This window comes from Watersipora subatra, chromosome 1 (assembly GCF_963576615.1).
Source record: "Watersipora subatra chromosome 1, tzWatSuba1.1, whole genome shotgun sequence".
In the NCBI taxonomy this organism is placed as follows: Eukaryota; Metazoa; Bryozoa; class Gymnolaemata; order Cheilostomatida; family Watersiporidae; genus Watersipora; species Watersipora subatra.
In genome coordinates, this window is record NC_088708.1 from 51,253,998 (window position 1) to 51,275,708 (window position 21,711).

Here is a 21,711-nt window from a genome sequence, read left to right on the forward strand (position 1 = left end):
TCGATTCTATTTCTCCATCAGGCGATTCGATTTATACAATTTCTCTTCTCTGGCTAATTTGCGGTATTTGCTGAAAACCACTGCGCAGCATGGAAACGTACAATCCCCTCGACTTCGGAGGGGGCTGCTTCGCAGTAATGCGCACCATGGAAACATACACAATGACGTTACGTCGTGCTATTTATGTCTGACAAGGCAACCGATAGGAATAGCTATTATTGGCCAATCTAGGTATATATATCTATGGGTAAATCCTAGTAACAGTTTTAAAGTGGGAGGGGCAATTTATTTACTCGAACTATGAAAATACAAATTGGCAGCATGCCAAGCAACAGATAAACTAATGAGTGATATAGGGTTGAATGGTCTCTTTGGCCTATTGATCTTTGGAAGACTTTAGAACGGAGTAGGTTATTCAAGTTTACCCTTCCAACTATTCTAACATCTTTTAATTTCTTTTGCCGATGGCTGTTTGCTGCCGATGGCTCTTTGCTGCCGATGGCTGCTGCCGATGGCTGTTTGCTGCCGATGACTGGTTGCTGATTATCCCACACTTGAAATATTTTCAAGTTTTTGGAAGCTGCTGTTTATTATATAAGCCAACATTCTTTAATACGGTGGCATGACTTTATTAGGTGAAATAAATTTGTCATAGCAAATGTATGATCTAATTTATACAAAAACAGGTTTTTAAAAACTTTAATTCAAAACCATATTCTATAACTTTCAACTGTTGCTTTCTGCATTGTTGCTTGCCTACCAAATTGTGTTTAGATAAAACATTCATAAATTGTTTTATCTAGTAATGCAATACACGTCATGTATAAATGGTATAAGCAAAACAACTGACTACAGCTTTCTTCTACACGTATAGCAGTACATGTGCTGCATATGTTATATAAGACACTCACCAGGTCAATTACATTGACTGTGTCAAGCAGGTACTTCCTGAGGCTAGTAGTGTTGTATGAGAAGAGAGCAAACTAAAATCATAAATGTTATATTATATGAATGTAGTAAGCTCTAGAGATCTTTGCACAGTGAAATGTGAAAATGCCAGTCTATTCTAACAAGTTATACAGAATACATGGAGACTATATGTAAATGATTTACCAACTATTTGCATGGATCATATTACACGGTGCTTAAAATAACATTATAATGATGAAAATATGCTACTAGAAATCAGTACATAATATTTACTAACTTTTGAGCAGTTTGTAAATTCTTGATAATCTGGGACACTAAGAATCAGCATAAAACACAATTTCACAATGTGCCTAACCTCACTTGGTACTGAGGCTATAGAATCTGCTGAAAATCAAACTCATCTCGTATTGAGGCTACGCAATCTGCTCAACTTCATCTGGTACTATGGTACTAAGGCTACACAATTGTTCGTTTACTGACATAAGCAGTCACTATAGAGTGAACAAAGGTCACTCTATAGTGACAGCTGCTGCAGATCACCAGTATCAATCTGCATCCATTTATTTATAAGCAGATCCTAAGAGAGGAAACTTACCAAGGCATTATCTGCAACCAGCCCTAACTTGAGCTCCTTCTGCTCCAGATTTCTCTGCACCTAAGAGTGGAAGCGAGGAGTTTATGTGTAGAGTTATAGAACACATTGTTAATACAAATGAACATTTAGAGCAACTATCCGATAGCGCAACATACACAGCTTTCATTTATTTACCTACCCTAAAGTTTTCTCCTCGTATGTAACATAAACTGCCAATAAAAACTGTGTATTAATGAACACCAAAGTCTCATCTAAACTCACAGACTCAAAAAATATTTGAATAATATTTTTGGAAAATTTTACAGCTACTTGCTTTTTGTATTATAGTTATATGACAAACCGGTTGGTCTAACATACACTAGATCGTTGACAGTTTGGAATTGTACAATCATATTAAAAGTTTTGTACACCCTATTGTGTTTTTATCTTGATGTTGGCTGATAGCAGCATCTTAAAAGCCACAGGTGGAAGGTTTTGCAGCCTAAGTGTTATTCCATGAGTGCAGAACCAGACACCAGAAGGCAATAGCCGTGCGGATAAGGCATGTGCTAGCAGCAACCATATCCAACCGTATGATCACTAAAAGTGGGCAGAACATGCAATGCCCAATAAGATACCCAGAAAAACATGCAAATTAGCAGCATATATCTAGAACATTCTATGAGTGTCTTACCCACGAAGCACCACCTTGTAACACCTGCAGAAATAGTGGCATTGCAACATCGGATTGCAAAAATCCTAGTTAAACATCTGCAGAATTATGCCGCGTAAGAGCCCATTAAAATATCACATGATGATGACAAAGTACAAGAAAAACATTCTTGAAGCTGACATAAAAAATAAAATTTGCTCACATATTTTACTACTAACTACGAGCTACCAAAAAACAATAAAAATGGAGTTTACGCGGAGCACATGATGTAGCTAGGCATGAATTCCAAGCTAGTAAGGGTCATAACTAAAGAATCTCTTGAGCTGTGGAATGTTTGTCTTGGCCGACCATTTCATGTGAGTGACACGCTGTTTGAAGCGAGAAAACGTACCTTGCTAGATAGAGATGACTGTGAAAGTAGCCTGTAGTATTCAGAAGAGTGAAGCTTACTTAAACTGTCCCAATGACTCGCTGAATTGCTGCATGTCTCTAAGGCTATACTGTTCAGTTTAGTAATCACATGTGGCTGACATAGCTACAATATGCAGAACAGATGTGTCTGAGTAACAGAAAGCATAGGATAAACAGTCATGGCCAAATAGCGCATTTCTGTTAATTTTTGTGTGAATCTTTGAGAAGGCAATTTTTAATGTAGTTTTAATGCGTGTTTACACTTACTTGAAGCTTTTTTAAGCAGTATATACTTCAAGAAAGCCACAATATTAAGTGCAACATGGCTGGTGTAATATTAATAGATCTAATAGAATGCCTGCTCTAATAGAATGTCTACTCTAATAGAATGCCGCCTGTAATAGAATGCTACCTCTAATAGAATGCCACCTTTAATAGAATGCCACCTCTAATAGAATGGCACCTCTAATAGAACATCACTTTAAGAGAAGGGTTGAAATACAGCAGGACTCTTTATTTAAACATCACTTCTAATAAAACGGCACTATAGGGAAAGGAATGAAAAATAACAGCACCATGGCATTCAAATAGAGGTTTTACGGTATTGCTGTTTTGCGAATGACGTGTTAGACATCAACAGATTTGGATTATAATTAAGAACATGTTATTTCATTTTCAAACTGGAGTCTACCGTGTAATATTAATAGCAAAATGGTTTAGTTGTGCTGTAGATGTGTGACTTTTCAGGTAGAGGGAACCAGCTAGGCATGTGAGCTTCAGAGATCTCTTAAACTGGTGCTAACTGAAGAGTATATGAAACAATACGTCTCCGTAAAAGAACTTTGGTAGACACAAACTGAGAAGAAGGACGCGTATACGAGTCTGTGCAAGTAAAACATGTTACAATAGTTACGCAGTTTTTAGCTCATGTATCTTTTACATGATTATGCTTTTCCCTGATCAGGTCTTTAAAACCAAAATAGAAATTTGAGGTTGCTAAAAAAACTATTATCTAATCAGAAAAAAACGACAAAAAATCTAACAGCCTTTGATACACGTATTTTGTGAAACTTTACGTCATTTAACCACCATGTTTATATCTAACATGCTCTCAAAACTTTCCTGTTTTAATTTCTCCCAGAAAGTATTTCATGGATATTCATTTCAGCAAACTTGAGACACTCAACTATGTTGAATTTAATTTGCGACCTGTATTCACCTTTCAAGATACCTTTATGAAACAAAACTTTATGATAGATGTACTGGGATGGAACTCTGAGACTTCCACACGTTCGGACAGTTTTATACATAATTCGCAAGAACTATTCATGCAGCTTGTGAATAGTGGCTTTGTAGCTACAAACTACACAAGTGCCTGCAGATATAAAAACTAATAGAACATTTAAACAGAGCAAGTTGTACAAACTTTGAGTCAAGTGCTATCTAAAGAGAACTCGTGCCACTGTTTGATTAGTGTAGAGTTCTCACAACAGGCTTTCAGTATTAGCACTTGCCTGTCTTACCTGGGCTGACGTGAGTAAGGGATGAATACTGTATATGTCTCCATCTATTCTCAGAGTTCCTCTGCAATGACAACTAACATGTTAAGTCAACAGTTAGCTAGTAGAATGGAACTCTTTATTATAGCAAATACATACTGGTTTTTAATAGATTCATCTCCCTTAACGCTTTGAAACCCAAACTTCAAAATGTTAAGGGAGAAATTGTTTTCCCACCTGGCCTTACCATGAGGAAACTCGGCCGCGTAATTTTGTTTTGGTTTTTTGTAGTTACAGTTAACATACAATTGCAAAATTTTGGTCACTTTGTCTGTAATATGTTTTCAATAGAATTCCAAAGTTTTAAGTTGATTGGACTATTAGTTCTTGAAATATTGCCAAAAAAGAAATTGAGAGAAATGAAAAATAGCTTCTGACAGAACATTAATTTCTAAAGACATACCGATTGAAGTTCTTAGTAATGAAGGATAAAAAATAAACAAAGTTAGAAAGTTTCTTCTCCTCAGCAACAAGAGATTTACTCTAAAGTTATTTGTTTTCCTGTTTATAAAAATATACACACTCTGTCAGACTCGGACTGCAATCATTACATTTGTTCAATTCCATCTGAAACATCACTTTTTTGAATAAGTGTAAACCAATCCATTTACTTTATTTGATTTCTGTTTTTTATTGAGTTCTACCTAGCTTCAATACGACACTCAGTTTAAAAAGAATTGCGCTATCTTAAGTGCTTTCACATTCAACTTAAAGTTGTTAGTACGGTTTAGGATCAGTGGACTTGCTTGTGTATACAAGGTTTGCCTTTTAAGTGTTAACTACAACCTCTTCAAACATCTCCATAGTCTTCACACGCGACTTGCGATGTCACACCAGAAACACGATTTATGCGAATGTGTGCACATTCTAAAGAGCAGATTGCCATGTAAAGTCTTGAGAGAAGTTTGATAAATCGAACATTTTCCATGATGTCTACAAGCACGACTTCAGGAACCTATGAAAATCGCTGCGAGTGATCGTGTGTTCATGACTTCATGTTCTTTTTTACCTTCACACAAAGCATCGGACAACATCATGCATTCAATTCATGTTTTCCCTGTCACCCCTAACGATTATCATTGACAACATGATGACATTGATGACAACGTGATGACATTGGATTCGTCGACAAGTTAAACTGATAAAACATTTAAATCTATTACCTTTCAAAACTAAAGAGTCTAAATGTGCAATTTATAGGAATCATTGCTAATTAATGCCACGCGAGGTCGTCCTGAAGCACCTGCGTGCATTGGAGAGCTTAAAAGGCATATGAGAAGCTTCAAATAGACCAACTGATTTATGATCTTTTAAACTAAACATCATCGGCTGATAAGCAATTCAAATGTTTTTATGATTGCATTCCTTAGTGAAAATAAAAGCACAACACGAGTCTACCAATGTTAAAGGCTCAGCAGTGTTGAGCAAAATAGTTAAACATTTTTTGACCTTTTTTTATTGATTTCAATTTAGCTGTTGACTAGAATCAAGTATTAAAACTATTTCTATACCCTGTATATTACTTCACTATTATATTACTTTATTATTATATTACTTTACTATTATATCACTTTACTATTATATCACTTTACTATTATATTACTTTATTATTATATTACTTTACTATTATATTACTTTACTATTATATTACTTTATTATTATATTACTTTATTATTATATTACTTTATTATTATATCACTTTACTATTATATCACTTTACTATTATATTACTTTACTGTTATATTACTTTGCTATTATATTACTTTACTATTATATTACTTTATTATTATATTACTTTACTATTATATTACTTTACTATTATATTACTTTATTATTATATCACTTTACTATTATAATTATTACTTTACTATTATATTACTTTACTATTATATTACTTTATTATTATTTTAATTTATTATATATATTATTGATATATTACTTTATGTTAACTTTATTACTTTCTAGAACTGCTAACCTTTGGTTATCATGATATCCTTTGTATTTTATGCCAAAATCACATAAATATCACTCTTGTTTCTTGTGTGACCATCAAATGTCAGATTAGAAGCCTAAAGTCATCTGCCAACCTTTTATGATGGTGTTTAAAATGGCTTCATTTATCTCTAGCTTAGAACAAAGAATATTACTTATTTTCTAACTTATTCAAGAATAGGTATTTAATGGGTGACTATTCAAAAGCGAATCAAATTAGCATAAAAATAACAACTTGCTATGGCTTCAAACGCAGCAAGCTTTGAAAGCATCTGGCACATTCCTCAGGCTGTGATTGGACCAGCCCTAAAATAACTGCCTGCCTCGCTTGACAAGTACGGCGTAACAATACCCTACTGTAATCAATAGCCCGCAACGCACAAGTCTCATTGACACGCATTGATCACTGCTCACTAGCAAATTGTTTACAGAGAGTTAAATTGCTAGAAATAATAGCGTATCAGCCGGCCATTTCAGGCCATTCATTATCCAAGCAATAGTGGCTAGACTAGCATCAATAAAACCCATTCTGTACTATATAAACGCAATTCTTATATTTATAAACAATGGCGTCCCATCCATGCCATAGAGGCAGCAGTTGGACATTCTAATTTGTCCCGTATCTAGCTCATAATTGAACACACAGTTTTCTCAAAACATGATACCGACAGCTGTGAGGAACAGAGTACTGATTTATAAATATGAATAATTAAACAATCGTCCTCAATCAGGCTGACCGAGGCATTTCTGTTTGAATACTACGAAATGAATGAGTCAGCCATCCAGTGCATCGCGCATACTCTTGACAGCTGGTGCCCCAAGAGTACCAGGATTACTAGGAGTACCAGGCGCACCGATTGATCCGATTTCTGATGATGACTTGGTGTACAGTAAACCTTAATTATAACTACTATTATTAGACTAACTATAACTACTATTATTAGACTAACTATAACTACTACTATTAGACTAAGGTAAATGAGCAAGGCTAGAGATCTTTAGCAAAGTCCCTTAAAGTCCATTTCAACAATAATGTTTTAATTTTAGTTTTAAAGCTTTCAACAGATGTATGAATTTATATTAGCTCTATTATTACCTTTTTTAAATACAATGGAGTGATGGTGACAAATAATCAGATCTCAATGTTTAACTCGGGTTAATTTTCTGTTGAGTGTTCAGTTTTTAGGAAGCACTATTGTGGGAATGTTTTTCAAATTAAAAACTGTAAAGTATTTATATTATATAGTTTTTAACACATTCAACTTCAACAATGTCTGGTGTGAAGTTTGTTACCTGATAGGCTGTTTTTATTTAGAATAGGTATAACAACTCCCTAACTTAGAGAGTTTCTCTCCCGTTAGAACCTCAAAGATTGAGGTGGTAACCGACTCTATTCTATTGTTCGTACAAAGTAATGAAGCGCTGCCATTGCGAGCAGCAAAAGGGATGTATAAAAAGCTCACCTTCCATAGCTAAATAGACTCTGTTTCAACTTGAGCCAGTAACGAGGCACCTGACGGTTTGAACTCCCTCAATAAGTTATCTTATCACAGTTCATACAAAAATCATACTTATGAACAAGTCTGTTGATTGGATTAAAAACTGTGATAAAATTGGGAACATAAGACTACAGTATACCATAGCCCACTGTATGTGGATAGTGTCACTAGGTTCTCACCTGAGCCCACAGCAGGTTGACAGTATAACACAACCCTCACCTGAACCTACCGTGTTTGGACGGTATATCAAAGTCTTAACCTTTGCCCACTGCATATGTGTAGTACAGTGAAGTTCTCACCTGAACCCACTGCATACGGTCAGTATACAAAGTCCTTACCATAGCCCACTACATGTAGATAATATAAGAAAGTCCTCACTTGAACCACACTACATGTGGACAGTATAACAAAGTCCTCACCATAGCCCACTACATGTAGATAATATAAGAAAGTCCTCACGTGAACCACACTACATGTGGGCAGTATAACAAAGTTGTCACTTGAACCAACTGCATGTGGCTAGTGTAACAAAGTCTCTACCTTAGCCCACTGCATGTAGACAATATAATAAAGTCCTCACCCTAGCCCACTGCATGTGGACAGTGTGACAAAGTCCTCGACATGTGTAGGATTGTTGAAGACTCCTTGATAATAGCAGGCCTCTCGGCTCTACAATATGCAAGAAATAGCCTTATAGACCTTGAAGATTTATAGATCGATCATTATTTATATGAATATGGCATTAACAGTGTTATGCATCGAAAACTTTGAAACTTAGCATTAAAAAGCCATTTCTGTTCTCATATGGTTAAAAATAAAAATAACTAATTATTTATCTTCAGTTGAGATCAGTTCTTATAATTGACTATATAAAGTAGGAATGCATGAGCTATTATACCTGGAGAGAGTGTAAGGAAAGGAGGAGAGAGGAGAAGAGAGAAGAAGAAGAGAGGAGGAGAAGAGAGGAGAAGAGAGGAGAAGAGAGGAGAAGAGATTAGAAGAGATTAGAAGAGAGAAGAAGAGAGGAAAAGATAAGAAAAGATAAGAAAAGAGAGAAGAAGAGAGGAGAAGAGAGGAGAAGAGAAGAGAGGAGAAGAGAGGAGAAGAGAGGAGAAGAGAAGAGAAGAGAGGAGAAGAGAGGAGAGGAGAAGAGAAGAGAGGAGAAGAGAGGAGAAGAGAGGAGAAGAGAGGAGAAGAGAGGAGAAGAGAGGAGAAGAGAGGAGAAGAGAGGAGAAGAGAGGAGAAGAGAGGAGAAGAGAAGAGAGGAGAAGAGAGGAGAAGAGAAGAGAAGAGAAGAGAGGAGAAGAGAGGAGAAGAGAGGAGAAGAGAGGAGAAGAGAGGAGAAGAGAGAAGAGAGGAGAAGAGAGGAGAAGAGAGGAGAAGAGAGGAGAAGAGAGGAGAAGAGAGGAGAAGAGAGGAGAAGAGAGGAGAAGAGAGGAGAAGAGAGGAGAAGAGAGGAGAAGAGAGGAGAAGAGAGGAGAAGAGAGGAGAAGAGAGGAGAAGAGAGGAGAAGAGAGGAGAAGAGAGGAGAAGAGAGGAGAAGAGAGGAGAAGAGAGGAGAAGAGAGGAGAAGAGAGGAGAAGAGAGGAGAAGAGAGGAGAAGAGAGGAGAAGAGAGGAGAAGAGAGGAGAAGAGAGGAGAAGAGAGGAGAAGAGAGGAGAAGAGAGGAGAAGAGAGGAGAAGAGAGGAGAAGAGAGGAGAAGAGAGGAGAAGAGAGGAGAAGAGAGGAGAAGAGAGGAGAAGAGAGGAGAAGAGAGGAGAAGAGAGAGCAAACACTTAGGCAGATAAGAGAGTGTCATTACACAAGCAATGGCTACATACATGTATATCAGATTGATCTAATATCAAAGCTTGTGTCGTAATGTTAAGGTGAATCTCTTGGACATCAAAGGACATTTGAGAGATTAAATGAAAGGTAGACATTGTTTGTCAAGTACCTTTAGCACAAACATTGAACTTTAGTACTACTATAGAGACCATAGTATTATCTCTATAGAGAGAAAGAGAGAGAATACTTGAAGTAGCCATGGCCACATGGATCGTTTAGATTATAGATTGTATTGGTGACAGACTATTTTGGTCATGTACCATGTTGGTCATAGACTTTGTTGGCTGTAGTCTATTTTAGTCATGGACCGTGTTAGTCATGCACTCTATTAGTCATGAACTGTATTAGTCATAGACTATGTTCATGTATTAGTTACTGTGTTAGTCTATAGATTGTGTTAGTCTATAAACTAATAAAAAGACAGCACATTAGTGTAAGAGCTCATGCTGCCATAAGACAAAACGTGACTAGATATTCATAAATTAAAACAAAACAAAAACTAACCAACAACTTTTTTGAAAAACATTTTCTTTTATTACGTTAAAGTTACTTTTATCATTTTGTACTAGCTGATGTAGAGTCTAGACTACAAAATGAAACTGTGTAGGATTCTCCAACATATGTGTTGTTCACCAAACCTTGTGGTCTTCCGTGTCCAAACAACACAGGGATGACATAACATATATGTTCTGACAGTTAATAACGTTTTAGCTTTTTTATTATGATTTATACTTTTAATGACCACATGAGACAAAATTATGCTCTTTCTGAATTCTTTGATAATACAAAGACTTAAAAATAAACCTATATCCTCTATAGCAGCAAGTTATTTGCATGGAAAACATACAAAAAACATTGCAAAGTAAATTTGGGCGGAGAGCAAAGCTTTTATGGCCATGCAAGATAAACATATGATGATGTTCTCTGTATGAGGATTTACAAGCACTGGCTTACAAAGTTACAAAGTTACATCTTTATATCATTTATATCTTTATATATCTTGTATCTTTATCTGTTTGTATCTTTATTATTGCATAAATTTTTAATACAAAGGATACTTATCAGTTTAGGTAGCTTTCTAAAGCACTTCAAAACAAAGCTAGCTAATAAGGTTGATAAATACGATGAAACTGGCCAATAAGGTTGATAATAAGATGAAGCTGGCCAATAAGGTTGATAAATATGATGAAGCTGGCCAATAAGATTCGAGCAATACGGAAATGTTTTGATGAGCACCAACTTGCTGGTCCATCAGATATATATACTACTGAATGTATGTACCAATTAATGCACGTACCAATAGAGTCGTGTACCAATAGACGTTTGTGCCAATAGGGTCGTGTACCAATACAGCCGTGTACCAATACAGTCATGTACCAATAGAGTCGTATACTAATACAGTCGTGTGCCAATAGAGTCGTGTACCAATACAGTCATGTATCAATAGAGTCGTGTACCAATAGACGTATGTGTTACATTGTTATCAATTGCAAAACTAAAACAATAAGGTTTTGCAAAGTCTAAATAAACCAGCTGTTCAGAAACAGAGTTACTGTGAATGGTAAAACATTGAAGCCGGTGTTTAACGTTTTGAAAATTCACGTTTTGCCTAGTGCTTTCTTTACTACTACCTGAATGGATAGAACTAGCGACTGTCTATGTAGAATAATGGCCAATATTGAAAGACTATTTGAACAGACGGGATGTGTTAGTCACTTAAATGAGTTTAATTAAGACCTGAAGCCTACCTTCAACTCCACTAAGGCTACCTCTGACAGGGTCTCTTCTTCGCTGTAGTATTTCTTTGTTCGAATTCCCCTGAATAAGCAATAGTTGAGTGAATTAAAGCTGGTCTCTTTCTCTCTCTCTATAATTCAATGTCTATCATACGTAGTCAGCAGAGACCCGCTAATTGAATGCTGCCAAGGGACTGCTCCAGCAGCCATCAGTAAACTATGGGTTAGTCAGAAAAGCTGTATCACTATTGGGAACCATGTTGGACATACCCATTAGTTTACTATGGATTGAGGGCAACTGTTGTAGGTCATGGACGACATCCTCGAATTTTAACCTTGCTACAATTTTAGCTTCAACCTTCAAACCTATCACTAGATCAACCTTGGAGAAATAATGTTTCTTAGCTTATATTAGCTCATATCCATTGTGTATTTTGACCTCTCCAGTTCAATAGCTGACTTTATGAAATTTAAGAAAACCACAATTATGGATATACTAAACTATGCCTTAATCTTACAACTAGAGACACTGGAAGAGATAGTGATGTGAAGCTCACAAGAGACACCTCACATTTCCTGATTATCGTTCCTATCAAACCATTTTGCTAGCTATATGCTGGTACAACAGCTCCACACTTTGCATCAGACTGCAGTGTTTATGTAGGGTTCATGAGGAAAAGTGCCCATAGCGATATAACGTGCACTCTGTTTTAACAACATTAACTCATTGACCAATGAGATTACTTGATTGGTTAGTAAATTCCCTTTCTCGGTTTTCGCACGATAACAATATCTTACAACTTATAATCACAGGCAGACATTTTAAGGCAATGATATTTAGCAAGGACCATCGTTTTCATACTAGAGTGGCAGACAGACTGAGCATGTTCATGTTTTCTTTAAAATATTTCTGACTTAATTTTTATTTTTAAAAATACGCTAGCTGCACATTGGGAAGGAAATTCATATCCTTAGTGACTTTAAAATGCACTTTATCATTCTGGTTAGCAAAAAAGGGATTTTCTGCTATGACGATCTTACGATTCCCTTAAATTTTTAAAAGGTGAAAAGTTGGTACGGTGCTAACATAATTAGCCAATGATATGCAAGCAGACACCAGTGTGCTAGACCAAGACCCATCTAATGAGCATTTCCTTTTGAGCTTTTTTAACCAATAAAATGTATACAAACAGCGCTATGTTGGCTTTAACAATGATAAAATCATGTCAAATATTCCGATTTTGAGAAACAGTGAGTGGATATTGATGAAACAATCCAGACTTTCTGTAAAAACAGTGGTGTAAAAGATGGCTTCAGGCTACAGATGTAACAGCGGAGATAAATATTTTCTCTGTTTGTATCACATTTGGATATGGATAGACTGAAGTCATAGCCAAGTTAACCACTGAGCACACCAGACAAACAACTTTTCGCGCAGCCTGACTTGCTTTTGCCGACATTAGCCCATGAAATAAAATTGTGATCAAATAAAATCAAAATTATCGACCTTTTAGATCTGATGAACTACAAGAGTACATGTGTTATGTCAAGGGCAAATTTTTCTCTATTTATTGTGTTGTTGTAAAACAAAAGGGCTCTTAATGATAATTAATATTTTATTTAAATCAAATATTCATAACTTTGGCATATATCATATGATAAAGATAGTCTAACATAGAAGTAATTGACTAGTCAGAAATCTAAGACAAGCAAAAATATTTAGTGCCACTTTACTAACTTTGTGCCCTACTCCCTTCGCTCTGTATTGTCAGTTGGTTTTTAACTAGCTTTACCCCTGTCAGGCTTAGCACTTTAGTCAGGGAGTCAGGCATAGTAATACCTGCAGCAGTAATTTCCTACCTGTTCAACTGAAGTCTGGCCACATAATTCTTCTCATCAAATGTGAATTCTATCTCTATATTATCTAGATGAGCCTGAAAAATCAAAATGTCATGGTACCACTATTACATGAGTTGAAGGGGACGATGTCTCTAGGACTCATTCAGTAGCTGAAAATTGATCTTTTCAAGGCTATAAAAACTTATGAATATTTATTTTCATTGCAGCTTAGAATGAATACAGGAGAATGTGTACCAACCGCAGAAATAATATTGTATGACACAAACTTTCTAAAATACACGTATGTTGTCCCAATCTACTATTGTTGTAGCTCTAGCTACATAGTTTTTGGTGCCGTGTATCAACTGATCAAAGTAGAGTGTACATTATAACTTCAGCCGGTTTTACAAGGTGTCTTTTCAGTTGATACAAGACCCCATTCAGTATTACACAACTCACAAGTGCTGCAGTATACTTTTCCAATCACATAAACACACAGGTAAAGTGACAAGCTAGTGATAATATGGCTTACAATATGAATTTCATTCCAAAGAGCTGATGAGCTGAAGCCACACAGAAATATGAAAATTGTAGTAATATGAGAAGAGGATGGGAGATTAGATAGCCAAAGCATTACATGTAAATAAACACTGACATAATTGGATCTACATAATACGCAGTCGAGGATAGTTTGCACATTCCGGAATATTCTCTAGATGACAGAAAGAGTATAAACATCGTCCGATTGTCGCATTGGCTATCTTAAGACTTCTATAGACATTTTCTAGAACACCAGAAGTGTGGTCATCAGAAGAGCACTCTTCGCAAAAAATTAACCAATCAGATCAGAGTGATGCAAAATAGCATCTGCTGATGACATGGACACCTGTATTAGTCAACTTAGCCACCATTGTATTAGGATTCAAGTGTCGACTAATCATAATTCTCTAACTACAATACTTTTAAGGACTTCTACTAAAATATTGCTTTGACAACAAATATTTTTCAGCAAACTTAACAATACGTATCAATGTAGTGGTCAAGAAATAAATGTTGTAGTGACAAATGCTAACCTGAGCACTTTGATCAATGACAATCTCCGAGAAACAAAACTCACTGATAGGACCAACAGAAGGTTGATGCAAGTGCTGAAGATACTGAACTCTTACAAGACCCTGGTCAAGAAGTACCGGTCAATGAATACCAGTCAAGAAGTACCAGTCTAGAAGTAGCAGTTAAGAATTACCGGTCAATAAGTATCGGTCAAGAAGTAACGGTCAAGAAGTACCGGTCAAGAAGTATCGATCAAGAAGTACCGGTCAAGAAGTAGGCTACCGGCCAAGAAGTACCGGTCAAGAAGTACTGGTCAAAAAGTACCGATCAAGAAGTAACAGTCAAGAAGTACCGAACACGAAGTACCGGTCAAGAAGTACCAATCAAGAAGTACCGGTCAATAAGTAACGATCAAAAAGTACCGGTCAAGAAGTACCAGTCAAGCAGTACCGATCAAATAAAACATCATTACACAGGCTCATTGAAATACAGCGACACATATATTTTATGTAAACACTAAAGGTTGGAATACATGAAGTTTCATAAGGTTTTACAATCCATGTTTACCTCAGCAAGTATTCGAAAAATCCTTTTGTTTAAATATGAGACTAAACTTTATTCTCTTAATGTTGAAAGTGACAACGGCCAACTCCATATAACAAACTGAAGTAAGTTATAATCTCAGAGGTCAGCAACTCCTTATGTAACAATATTGACAGCATTTGATTAAGTGAATTGTTGGACAGGTTATTTTTCACTATTGCCAAGATAATTGTGGCAATTGTCAAACAGAAGACAGAAATGTTGACAGGCCAATTTTAGACATAACATATGGCATGATATAATGATGTTGGCATGCATAACATAATAAATCAGGACTCGTAGTATGTAAAAAGTGTTGTAAGTATGTAAATCAAATAAAAATGTGTCTGAATCGAACTTTGGGGATTGAATTGTGTAAAAGTAAAATTCATTTGCTGAGTTTATAAGTACAGCCGACCTTTACTGCGAGGGGCTCAATATGCAAATTTTCCAAGATGCAATGCAAACTCCTAGTGAGTATTTGACTTTAAACCTAAACTAATTTCCAACATACTGCAGTTGAAATTTTTTAAAGCATCAAATTCCGTAAGCAAAACCAACAAAAAAGTAACAACTCATATTCAAACTAAATTGGCTTTAACTACACTTACGTATAGGATAAATTAAAGTAAATTATGCCTTATATCTCTATTACTATATCTCTACTTCTGAACCTCTCCAGGGCCTATGCTTCCATTTGGCTATTCAAGGTGAAGAATTGTTAAAACCTTGTTTTATTAATTATTACTTCATTAGTTTAGTTTCACACGTATAACTTTCTTTTTACATAATTATGTAGGTTGTTTGCATACAGTCCTTGCATCAAGTGCATACTACGTGGCAGATTATTTTGCACCATATTTAGCATCTTTACTCACAACAAGAAATTAATTATAGCTGAATACATAATATTTTTGCCTCAAATAGCCCCACTTTTCCCTATATAGATTGTTTTAGTAATATTTTAGTGTCTATTGATAGGATTTATCAGTGTTATTATTTATCAGTGTTATTAATAGGAATAATAGTGTTATCATAGAATTTTGAGCATTGGAGCAAAGAGAGCACTATAAGAACACAAACTGCAAAGTATCCAGAGGTTTAATGGTAATAATTAATGTGTATAGAATAAGGATGAAAAGTGGAGGGTTCTTTGCTTACCTGTGAAGTTTTGTCAAGTGTTATGGGAGGCTGAATTGTTCCATTCAGGAGTAACACAGGAAACACCAGAGACTGCATTGGACTGAGGGCAGAGGTCAATGAAGGTCTGGGTAGACATTCAGCTGAAGACAATTCTGCAAAATCAGACTGACTAAAATTCTGCAGCAGTCTCACTCAAAGATGCAGCGAATTCCACGAGCCAGCGAGTTGCTCATGTGCTCTACAGTGATCTCTACAGTGACTTCTAGAGTTACCTCTAGAGTGACCTCTGGAGTGATTTTTACACTGACTTCCTACTGACATCTACACTGACATCTACACTGACTTTTACAGTAACCTCTACAGTGACCTCTACTGAATTTCACAGTGACTTATACACTGACCTCCACACTGACCTCAACAGTGACTTCTAGAGCTACCTCGAGTGACCTCTACAGTGACATCTGGAGTGACCTATAGAGTGACCTATAGAGTGAACTCTAGAGTGATCTCTACACTGACCTCTATGCTGACCTTTACACTGACCTCTACAGTAACTTCTATAGATACCTCTACAGTGACCTTTACAGTGACTTCTAAACATACCTCTACACTGACCTCTACTGGCAGTGACTTCTACAGTTATCTCTTAAAGACCTCTACTTCTCCTCTACCTTTAATTTTGAACTTTTGCTTTTTCATTGAGTTAGTTTGCATCTACTGAGTAGCACCTGCTCAGTAGAGTTCACCGTGCTGCACAGACACCGATGTGATTAGCAGCAGCAGAGGCATTATTTAGAGCAGACGCCATCTAGTATACACGTAACTTCATGATGGATTGAGTAAATAAACATACTGGAAATTCAATAAGAAATTTTTCGTTGATTTGGCCAATACAAATAAATGCAATTAATTTTAAATTACACAAGTTATACCGATCATATTAGTGGGCCTTCACCTAAAGTAATAGAAACACAGAAAACAGATATGGTAATGGAGTCACTGGTAATAGAACCACCTCCCTTAGTGTATAAACGCATGCTAAAAGGGAACTCATTAAACTTTTGTCAACATAAAGTGCATTGAAATAAGAGATATGGTGACCTAGTAAGTATATAAAATACATAAGTTTTAATATTTCATGTGCTGGTATGCAATAACACTTTTACAGCAGATATATTACCTGAAGCTCCTGATCAACTCCACAATCTTATTACTATAGATTTTAAATGCAGTTTAAAAACTATATTTTCTCTGAAATATTTTAAACAGTTATAGAAAACGTAGAAAGTCAAATCATAGAGCAAAGTTCTAATTAACTCTACCCTTACAATGAAAGGCTACTGCATGAAAACAAGCCCATCATAGTATGAAATTGAATTCTACCTTAGCAAAAACAATTTACAAATCCTTAAATATTTCACCTGCATTTGATGAGTACGAGGCTTTTTGTATTTTTGTAAAAACATATGAAAATATTTGTTAAATTTTATGACCTGTATGTTTGTAACTGTTTGCCAAAACTTCTTAGAAAGTTGAAAAGCATGCAAACAGAGATATTGCGATGAAATGAGAAAGGTGGTATGTATAAATATGGATGAAGTCCAGTTGATGGATCTTACTTACAATCCAGCTGATGGATTGGGCCATAGATATTATGCTATGTTTATAATGCAAACCTCTGTTCAATAAGCATAATTTGTGATGCTTTCAGTTGACTATTTAGACAATAGACAATAACGCGCTTGTCAAAAATACTTGGAGACATTTTCCACCAAAGTAGAACTCTATAAAAATAATCGAAAACTATCTTTATGGCAATTGTAACTTTAAACAGAAAGAAACCAGCTTTTCTGAGTATATTCTACATTTACCATTTTTGACCAGAATAATAAGAATAAAAAGCTTCCTTTGATCAGTTCAATCAAATATATTCTTCAATGCTCAGCTCTGACAAAAGGACGGATTACTAACCGACAGCAAGTCAGGGCACGCACGCTCCGAGCAACTCATTAAGCGGTTATCAAGGGCACTTGACATACCGAAGGGCTGTCTAGGAGACATTCAAGTGGAATAAGCATCATCAACATGTTTTATACTTGATATTTGTTTACTTAAGAGCTGAAAGAAAGGTAATTCATAGATGCCTTCAGCAGCGGCGAGCTCTCCCACGAGTGTAGGTTGTAAAGTGTGTGAGCATTAGAGATGTTAAACCGAGTATGTTTATAGACGCGCTATTGAAAATCCACCGAGCGATTAGTTAAAAAACTTTGCCAGGGCCGCTGGTCTGACGAAGAAAATGGGGTACTTCTTCCCTAGCCTTTTCTTTTTTAAAACTACATATTTTACATTTCGACTGGCTAGAGTTTGTATGTATAAGTTTTTATTGGCCTTAGTAATAATCAACAAAATGATGTTTTTCAATACTTGTCAAAAGAAAAAAAAATCAAAAGACAAAAATTTAAAATTTTAATAACTATCACATACTACAAAGCAGTAGGCCTACAGTTAATTAAATATCAATTAAATAATATACAATGTACGCTGGCTATAATTTAACAGTTAAATAATAACTTTTAAACTTTGAACTCAATATTAAAACTTTCAGCATATGACAGTAGCCAAACGTCGAGAAACATTTAAACTTGCAGCTGCGCACAACCATTTTTTGCATACACCGCTACTTTCCTGTGTGGGTAGTGCACTAGCAGGACTTCGGACTTCTTTTACCTTTATTAGGCAGAAGACCTTTTTGGGAGAAGGAGGATTGCTAGAAGCTACCAGAGGCAATGGAGGTTCAAACTTTACAGTTCAAGAGTTCAAACCTTCATTTTTCTAAAAACTTCGACGATAAGCTTATGAACAGAAGATCACACTAGATTTACAACTCTGTAATCAAAAGGTTGTTACTGAATTTGAATTAGAAATAAAACTAGTAACTAGGAAGGCATATCAAGTATTTTAAAGGAGGAGTGACCACGGCTTCTTCAAGCTTGAATTTATGCTCAAATCGATTACAGATTTGATTTCTCTGGTCTATCTTTTACATGATGAGAGGTTGAAAGGCTGTTGACTACACATTTTAATTGCGGAATACATAATACTTCATCTATTTACCTACCTGTATGAATATTTAAAAATTAGCTGTTTCATATTTCTAGAGCAGCAAAAATGCCAGATTTTGCAGCTGCTGTTTTGCAATATTTAAACAAATTTGTAGAAAATCAAACAAAATAATTAATACTAGAATTATCTGATGTTTAAGCAAATGAAATAGTAAATTTATACTTTGGCTGATATGGATAGACAGCAGGCAATAGATACAAGTTCCTCAGCAATGCATAAACAAAGAATTACGTAGAATCCTAAGCCCAGTTCCAATTTACACAGTAAGCACCTGGGGTGGGCAGGATCGCATGGCTATCGATGATGAAGTCGGAGCCTACATGCCGAGTGCCACCGGTAGTTGCTGGCGGTCAACGCAAGAGTTCAGCACTGTTCAACTTTCGCAAGGCTCTGCGAGTGAAACCTTTCCGAAATGCACGGCACAGGCGAAGGTCAGCATTTTCGAACAGCATGGCGAGCAGCCATCTTTATGCCATCGTTAGCGACGCGGTTTTATGTGAACATAAGCCGCTGAATCTATAGCGTCGGGAGTGTTTTACCTACGTTATGCATAAGTATGTTGAGCAATTACAGATTATTTTGTGAGGAAATTACTTTGTGTTAGAGTATAAGTACAAGTTATCAGCCAATAACCATTTTCATGAAATGTGTGGACTTCGCTGACATCATCTACGTATCTTAAAACAGGAGTTTAATGCAAAGTATTTATATTCAATCCCTTCTACATCTAAAATGTTTGTTGTTAGTGCCGCTAGGAGGTACAGTAGTGCCTTTTTGTCAGTAATACAGGAGATTAATTGTGGTCACCAAATCTATAGGTACTGATAAAGAATAGTGAGAATATTCTCTCACCCACAAGAGGCAGGCAGCTGCTTCTTTAAACAATAGAGGTTTAGCTTGTTTGAACAGTATTACTAACGACATTTATTCAAATGAAAGAACAAACACATTCTTCAGAGTAAAATCAGGTTGATAAAGTTTAAATTTGCTCGAAATTTTAATCCTTGAATGTGTTACTGGTATGCAGAACAGCAGATCAACAACTCCTGCTTTGCTATATATAAGTATATCTTTTTTTTCCAAAACGCATAACGTATTTAATTTCGATATCTCAGTACCATTGTATTCAAAATTTTGATGAATAGCTTCTGCTGCAACAGTAACCTTTTTATACACACTTCTATGTATTATTTGTTATTATTAATTCAACATATTCATTATTTTATTTTGTTTTATCAGTTTGTTTTAATTGTATCAATATAAAATCACTTTTCATTGTAATCATTGTAATGAAACAGACTTTATCTAGCCTTTACTTACTAATTATTTCACATTTAAACACCTTTACAGTTGTTTTAGGTTTACTCTTAATTTATTTGAGCTGCATAAAATTTTTTTCTCATGATAGGAAGTTTAGAAGTTCTGATAATAAATGTTGTATATGTTAAATAAAAACTAACTTTTTGTGCAAAGACTCTTTTATTACTTGGGCTACGCCGAGCATTCCCCTAGTCTATCTATCTAAACATGCAATAATAATTTTAGTAAAAATCCACTGTGCTTGCAAGTTTTCAAGTGATGATATTAAACAACGCCGTTTACTAAATGAATATTTAAACCTATCACAATAATTTCCAAGCTGCCAAAATGTATAAATCTCTAAGTTTTGAGTCAACCTAACCCAGCGGAAACAGCAATAATTGAGTGCAAGCTGCTTCAGCCAGAATTCCAGTCACACAGACTTGAGGAAAAAGACTGTCTTATAATTAGGAAGCAAATCAAAGAGTGAAAAAACAAAGTTTGGTGTAATAGTATTGTCACGCTGCATCTCATTCTATCACATGATATGCTCTTGCTGCACTTCTTGCCAACTCTATGCCATTAGAGCTGGGCGGAACATATGAAGAGAGAACTGCGGGAGGTGACCACCAGAGGTCCGCTGAACTGTGTTTGACTTTACTATGGACTCCAACAAAAACAACACCAAACTTAGAAGAATCAATCTGTCTATTCTCACTCTCTACCACACAGGATCTGGTAGCGAATGCACAAGAGAGATTAAAGAAGGTAGAGATTAGTGTACAAACCTCCTGGACGGTCTTGCTGTGTGCTAGCTATACCATTAGTTGCCATGGCAACTAGCAATGTTAATCCGTGGTAAGTGTTTAAGAACATAGTACTTGTTATGTCGGCACTTGGCCTTCAGTCTCCATTCTGAGCCATCTAATGAGAAACAACAAATATTTCAAGCTTGGCCATCTTTATTAACTAGCTTTTTTACCGTGAAGACCACATGTGTTATAGCCACAGCTGAAGCTCTGACCACATCTGAAAGCCTCCAAAAGAAGAGTGCTGATGCACTTTTTAACTTTTTTGGATTTATCAGAAAGCTAAGCGCCTTTGAAATGTGAGAAAGGAGATAGTTTGAATGTTTTCATGGATAAATAGCTTTGAGCTTGTGGCAGTACTCATCTGCAAGCAGTTAACAGCTCCCACCATGAAGGCTTGCTTTCCTAACGGCCCTAATAACCTTATTCAGTGACAGGCAGATGATCTATATGCTCAAGCTTGTTTTGAACAAATTGTTCAAATGATGTAGAATTTTACATCATCACTCTTGATATGATATAGATAGTTGTCATCTTGACAGATCATAGTAACCCCAAACCATAGCTGTACACATACATACTACAAGTGCAAATTCAAGGCTAACTTAGGTTGAAAACTAAAACAGTTTAAAATCACTCTTTAGCAGTTTGTGAAACTAAT

General features: G+C 35.8%; 3 protein-coding genes across 4 annotated transcripts in view; 2 read left to right on the forward strand and 1 right to left on the reverse strand.

The window, feature by feature from the left end:
• The window catches only part of LOC137410522 (lanosterol synthase-like), a 294,280-nt gene that overhangs the window by 71,650 nt on the left and 200,919 nt on the right, over positions 1–21,711 (forward strand). The window lies entirely within an intron of this gene.
• LOC137405647 (zinc metalloproteinase-disintegrin-like protein F1) overlaps positions 1–21,711 on the reverse strand; it is a 39,790-nt gene that overhangs the window by 17,905 nt on the left and 174 nt on the right. Inside the window, exons 2-11 of one of the 2 annotated variants that reach the window (XM_068091978.1) lie at positions 21,030–21,165; positions 15,838–15,971; positions 13,063–13,136; positions 11,215–11,284; positions 8,219–8,307; positions 4,112–4,172; positions 2,569–2,712; positions 2,199–2,222; positions 1,526–1,585; positions 912–983 (exon numbers count right to left, since the gene is read on the reverse strand). In XM_068091978.1, coding sequence (XP_067948079.1) covers positions 912–983; positions 1,526–1,585; positions 2,199–2,222; positions 2,569–2,712; positions 4,112–4,172; positions 8,219–8,307; positions 11,215–11,284; positions 13,063–13,136; positions 15,838–15,971; positions 21,030–21,117 — 816 coding nt within the window. In that variant the 5' untranslated portion in view covers positions 21,118–21,165. The remainder of the gene's footprint in view (positions 1–911; positions 984–1,525; positions 1,586–2,198; positions 2,223–2,568; positions 2,713–4,111; positions 4,173–8,218; positions 8,308–11,214; positions 11,285–13,062; positions 13,137–15,837; positions 15,972–21,029; positions 21,166–21,711) is intronic. The other variant, XM_068091987.1, reaches the window with a different exon arrangement.
• Positions 8,519–9,500, forward strand: LOC137385356 (uncharacterized). Its single transcript, XM_068071806.1, has 2 exons — positions 8,519–8,547; positions 8,675–9,500. The coding sequence occupies exons 1-2, from the start codon at positions 8,519–8,521 to the stop codon at positions 9,498–9,500; spliced, it is 855 nt and encodes a 284-aa protein (XP_067927907.1).

Bases quoted from the DNA above. Each gene is read 5' to 3' on its own strand.
- LOC137385356 (XM_068071806.1), top strand. From the start codon at position 8,519: ATGCATGAGCTATTATACCTGGAGAGAGT. The intron at 8,548-8,674 runs GTAAGGAAAGGA...GGAAAAGATAAG, and splicing joins CTATTATACCTGGAGAGAGT to AAAAGATAAGAAAAGAGAGA.